The 5,767-nt window shown below is 60.5% G+C and overlaps 1 protein-coding gene across 1 annotated transcript; it reads right to left on the reverse strand.

Moving 5' to 3' along the window:
• Positions 1-1,084: 1,084 nt before the first annotated feature.
• Positions 1,085-5,242, reverse strand: TXNIP (thioredoxin interacting protein). The gene is made up of 8 exons (XM_026043254.1): positions 4,800-5,242; positions 3,894-3,966; positions 3,643-3,790; positions 3,170-3,272; positions 2,761-3,017; positions 2,501-2,657; positions 2,189-2,337; positions 1,085-2,021 (listed from the first exon to the last, which is right to left on the reverse strand). Exons 1-8 carry the CDS (start codon positions 5,047-5,049, stop codon positions 1,986-1,988), a joined length of 1,173 nt encoding a protein of 390 aa, XP_025899039.1. The 5' UTR covers positions 5,050-5,242; the 3' UTR covers positions 1,085-1,985.
• Positions 5,243-5,767: the final 525 nt, after the last annotated feature.

Consider the following 5,767-nt stretch of genomic DNA (forward strand, 5'->3'; position numbering starts at 1 on the left):
ATCCTTCCCCTCAGCTCCACACACGGCTCTTGTTTGCTGGAGATAAGGGCGGCGCTCGGCGCGGCCGGGGGCTCCGAAGCCCCCGCAGGCCGGAGCGGCTGCTGTGCCGGAGATAAGGAGCCGCCGGGAGGGAGATAAGGACGAGGGAAACTGAGGCCCGGGGCGGGCGCCCGCGGCAGCGCGAGCCGCGGCCAAGGTCGCCGCGGGCGCGCGGGACCGTTCTGCTCATCCGCACGAGCCCCGGGGCCCCAGGTAGCGTCGACTTTCCGTTAACTTTCACCCACATCCCCAAAAAGGAGCCGAGCGGGGCCGTGGCTACCGCGGCGCCCGGGGAAGCGGCTCAGCCGAGCGCGCGGCTTGGCCGCGGGCGGGAATTTCCCACCTCGGGGCCTGGCATCCGYGATCCCTCCGGAGCGCCGCGCTCCGGCAGCCGCTTGGCCGCTCCAGGCCCGCTTCCCTCGGGCGGCAGCAGCGGGCACAGGGTCCTGGGCACAAGGAATATTCCCCCGGCTGTGCTCCCGAGGGCCGGGAGGCGGCTGCTTCTTCCCGCTGTCCTGCTCCCGGCGGATGAAGGCTGAGCGCGGCCCCCACGGCTCCGAATGATCCTCATGGCAGCGGCTCCAGCCCGTCCCTCCTGCCCTGCCAACGTCACCTCCCACGCTCCGCAGGCGGCCCCGCGCACACCCCGCACGTCCCCAAGGACAGCGGAAGGTCCCGTCACTCCAGGGTGACCTTACGGCAGCAGAACACAGCCCCAGGCCGGCACCGCTCGCTCCTGTTGGGTCAAAGCCCTCGAGTCCCTTCCCAGAGCCTGCCTGGGGACCCCGTTCGTCCAAAAAAGTTCCAAGTGCTTCAGTTTGCAAAATCTTTATTATAAACACAACCCCACAGGGGCTTATAGAATCTCACAGTATAAAATATAAAATTTTCTCCCCCCCTGCCCTCCCCAAAAACCCATATACAAAAACAGTAGAAAAAGAATCGGGATCTGAGTCGTGTCTGAACCGAGAGGCAGCTGGTGGGTTGGAGAGCTGGGCCCTGGGGCAGCRGGTTCCTGAGGGAAGGGGCTTTGCTCCGCACTCCGAGCAGGGGGGCTGCTCCGGTGCCCCTCGCGGGAGCTGTCCCCAGGTGATGGCTTTGGGCTCCGGGCGGCTCRCGGGTGCACGAGGCCCATGTCGGATAACGCGGTAGCACGAGATGAAGTTGGGACTGGCAGGAAAGCGGGCTTGTCCCTCACCAGTACCACCAGCTCGGGACAAGCACCACGCAGATGGACCCCATCAACACGGGTGGACCCAACCATGGAGCCCAGCTTCCAAGTTCGCCACCAAAGCAGCAAATGGAACGGGATGAGCATGATCAGGGCCCAGGCAGCCGCTCCCGCCGGGATCTCAAGGCGCATGGAAGCTCCGAGTCGAGTGCTTAACCAAGACCGCCCCAGCAGAGGAACGAGTTACAATCTTTGCGCGTTACAGACACGGAGCGAACGCGCACGGAGCCGCGCGCCTGCCTTGGAGGACAGTGTCGGAGCAGAGGCAGCGCGACGCAACTTGTGTCACTCCAACAGCTCCTCGAGTCTTTTTAGGCTGGACTTTACCTCTCTTACGGGATCGTTACGGACACGTTGACACCTTCCCCTGCTCCACACAAGGATTTTCCGCCAGTTTCCACATGAGCACCTTTGTTTTGTGGGGTTTGGGGCTTTTCTCTTTTTTTTTTTGGAAGACTATGGCTGTAGGCAAGGCCCTAAACCCCGCCGAGCCCACGCAGGGCAGGCGGCCCCCGAGGGAACAGCCACACACGTCACCTCCTCCCCGCCGGCCGCGCGGAGCCTCCCCGCGGGCTCCGGTGAAGGGCCCTTTGCGGGGCCATTCCCTCCTGCAGCAGGGCTCCTCCAGGGAGCCGCGCTCCGGGCYGCTGCTGCACTGGGATCCTTGCAGATCTAGAGTCCAGAAAAAGTGGGAGAGTAACTTTTTGCTTGGCCCTCACTGCACATTGTTGTTAGCGTTGCAGGGATCCACCTGTGGGAGGAAGCAAAGGGGACATTTAGAGGCTTGGAAGGTTTGTCCCAAGGCTGAATCCCACCAAACCCATCCCCATCCGGAGCTACCAGTCCCCATCCACCACCTCTGCACAGAGGTGGCACAGGCCACCACAGGGGACAGCCCAGGGTGACAGGGCTGCTCACCTCTGTGTAGGTTGGTGGTGGCATGAACTTGAACTCCGGGGCGTACATGAAGATGGGGCTGTCAAAGCCGTCGGGGTCATCGAGGAGGGGAGTGGTGGGGCTCTCCAGGCGATGGTCTTCAGGGACAATGTCCAAGTAACAAGGAGGCGCTGCAAGGAAAAGAGCGACTGTTGAGTTCTCCAAGATGGGAGAGGGTCTTGCTTGTATTCACCCGCATYACCCGACCCACCCAGCCTCTCATCYGGCCTCTAACCCACCCAGCACCCAGTTCGCAATGGTTCTGAAGCATCTACCAAGGATGCTCTAACTCACCTTCCGGAGCATCGGGGAGGTTCAGGTCCACCCAGCTCATTTCGGAGCTGGTCTGACTGGCCATGCTGGAGCTGCGGCTGCCGATGCCCGAGCGGCTGCCGATGACAAGGGGCAGCTCGAGGATGATCTTCTTGGAGCCTGGCACGCTGACGTAGATCTGTGAGACAAAGCAGAGCTGTTAGCGACAACGGAAACTAGGAGCCGGCAAAGCTCACCCGCTAACCACAAGAGGAACAAGAGCAGCCACCAAAGCCACTCACCTGCAGGAAATACTCCACGCGCAGGATGTTGCAGCCCAAGATAGACGGCTTGAGCTTCTTGACACGGATGGTCTTGCCCCGCCAGGACTCGGACATGCCCGAGATGATGTGGTTGCCTCGGACGCAGGAGAGTTTCTGGGTGAACACCTTGGTCTGCCCGTTGGCCAGGTACGTGTGCTTGGCGATGATGGCCGCCTTGGGCACCACGATGCGCGAGCAAGTGTTCTCGAAGTCGGCATTGATGCAGATCTCATCACCTGGGGAAGGAACAGCGTTTTCCATCAGGAACACCACGGCTTTCCCTGCACTGTGCTTGTTGGCTTAGCCCATCTTCTGCTTAAACGCGCTTTGCTCGGCTCTTGTTGAACCCCCTTTGTCCCTTCCCCAAAATGTGGGGACAGGCTCTTACCTTCACAAAAGCCTTTTCTGTCGATCTGAGCACTGACTGAGACGTGGCCATCGGGAATGAACATACAGGACACCTTCTTCTCCTTCTTGGCAGCAACTGGAGACTGAAAAGAAACAAGATCGTTATCCAGATGAAACCTGCCTGCTGCTCCCAACCAGTTCCTCCTTTCCGGCTCTGGCTGGACTTCGCCTTCCTCTCTTTTATGATTCAAGCTTCCTCAAATTCACGCTGCCCCTCCCCATTAGAGCTAAGTGCCTTTGTTAGCCGAGTGCAGAATCAGCACCTCGCTCCTACCTGGCTACACAGAGCCTTCTGGAGGGTTCTTAAGAACAATTTAATCTGTACTGAGCAGTAAAGCCTCTTAAGGGGACTCTCGCCCATAAAGGTCAGCCTGACCCCACCTGAGGAGCCTGTATCCCCCTTAATGCTGACACTCAAACCTCTCCAAGGCAGCAGGGCCACCTGGCACTTACCAGGAGTTCTGGCGTGTTCACATCAACGGGATCCATAACCTCGAAGCGCTGCTTGGTCTCCTGCGTGGGAAAGGACGGGCGTTCCAGGAAGGCCTTCACCCAGTAGTCCACGCAGCCGTACTTCCCCTTGAAGGTGGTGCCCAGGGGCCTAGGAAGAGAGGCACTCATTAGRCACTTCTGGGGTAATAAGACAGTTTTTCACAGGAATTTGAAATTAAGCTTTTGTTAGACAACCTCTGCCTAATACCTACCCTTGGGGAAGCTCGAATCCAAATTTGTATTCATATTTGTTTCCAGGTCTCAGGATTACAGAGCCATCTCCATCTGAGAAAAAAAAAAAGAAAAAACGATATATATTAGATGAGTCCTGCAGCATTTCTCTAAGCATTATCCACTGTTCCGCTCACACAGGTTATGGTGAAGTGATGCAGGTGTTAAGAGCTCTACTAGTTGTTTGGCAAGAGCCTCCCACACCTGTGCCTTAAGGAGAGTCTGAGAACCTGGTGTTCTCTGAAGGCAAGGAAATTCTGCTCATCTGCACTTTCACTTCTGCTTTCAACATCCTCATTTGGAACTTGGGACACCAAGTCCCTATCTGCATGTGTTCCGAATCTGCTACCACACCCTGCTTCCACTTTCTGGAAGCGCTCACTTCTCTCCCAAACTACCTGTTTACCGCTGGGATGTCACGTCACCGCGCTTATCTCCCAAGACGCTCTGCCCAGCGCCTATCTGCCTTGCCCAGCACAACAGGAAGGGCGATAAGGGCAGGGAAGGGATGGGGAATCTCCTGCTTGTGGACGCCGACCTGCCGCTCTTGGACCCCWTGGGCCTCGCGGACAGGCACCCGGCTCTGCCGCCCGCTCGCTGGTGCATCAGCACCCAGCGCCTTCTGTAGGCACCTCATTCGGCTCTTCTGCTTTGATTAGGCCCCACGATCTCCAGCTCTGCCCCACAGCCCTGGCCTCCGCTTCCCCCCTTTCCAAGGGTTCAACCAGTTCACTCAGCCCATGTTCAAGCCCGTTTCCCTCCCGCCAGCCAAACGCAAACGCCCTCCCCAGCCGCAGCACCGTCCCCACGCGGATACAACCAGGAGACCCAGCCGCTTCCAAGCCCTTTCCCACCCGCTCCCCCCTTTCCCAGCGCCACATGCTCACCCGTGGGCTGCTCCTCCAGGGCCAGGACATCCTCGAAGCGCAGGTACTCCATCTCCTGCTTGCACTGCTGCGGGCCCTTGGCCCAGTTGACTCTGGCCATGCCGCAGGCCAGCACCTTGACGGCGCTGACGCGCGTCACCTCGGCCACCTCCACCACCACATGCCCTGCCACCTTCTCCCCGCTGCAGTAAACCTTCTCGGGCTCGCTGAGGGCCACGAGGAAGGTCTTGACCTTCTTGAACATCACCATGGCTGAGGTGAAGCTTGGGGGAGGCTCCTCAGGAGGCAGAAGGGAGCTGCGCTGGGCAGTTATGGTGCTTTTTTTCCCCTCAACGKCAACAATTGAGGGAAAAAATAGCTCGGAAAGGTCGATTTTCAGTCAGAAGTTGGACCAAAGCTCGACTCTTCCCTCGCTACGAGCTGAGGGACCCAGTGCCTGCCCGCGCTGCAGCCGCCCGCCTCGCTGCCGCCCTGAGCGCTGTGCGCGCCCGCCGCCGCTGCCGCCTTTTATAGCCTCCGCCTCCCGCCCCCGCCCTCCCCGCCCGCACTTGTTGATGCCAAGCGCTGCACGCCGGGGGCGCGTGGCCAAGCGTGCTGCTCGCGTGATCAGCGCTCCCATTGGCCGCCGCTGCCTTGTTTACACCCCCTCCAGCCAATCGGCGCGCAGTGTGCGGAGCGTGGACAGCGTGTGAAGGAGAGGGGAGCGAGTGCACCTCGGAGGGCGGGGGAGGGCGGCGGAGTGACGGCGCGACGGGCCAATGGCGGGCGAGGAGAGCGGCCGGCGGGAGCCAATGGGGAGCGGGAAACAGGATGTCATGTTCCCGGCGGGGTGGGGGCGCGGGGCTTGAACCCCCTCGGGGCTSGGGGTTGCGCCCGGTTCGGTTCGGGCCGGTTCGGTTCGGACCCGAATGCTGGGGGGCCTGGGGCAGCCCCCAGGGCTCTGCTGTTCCCCCCACCCCTCTGGAGTC

Source organism: Nothoprocta perdicaria, unplaced genomic scaffold, assembly GCF_003342845.1.
Source record: "Nothoprocta perdicaria isolate Ctin4 unplaced genomic scaffold, notPer1 scaffold_323, whole genome shotgun sequence".
In the NCBI taxonomy this organism is placed as follows: Eukaryota; Metazoa; Chordata; class Aves; order Tinamiformes; family Tinamidae; genus Nothoprocta; species Nothoprocta perdicaria.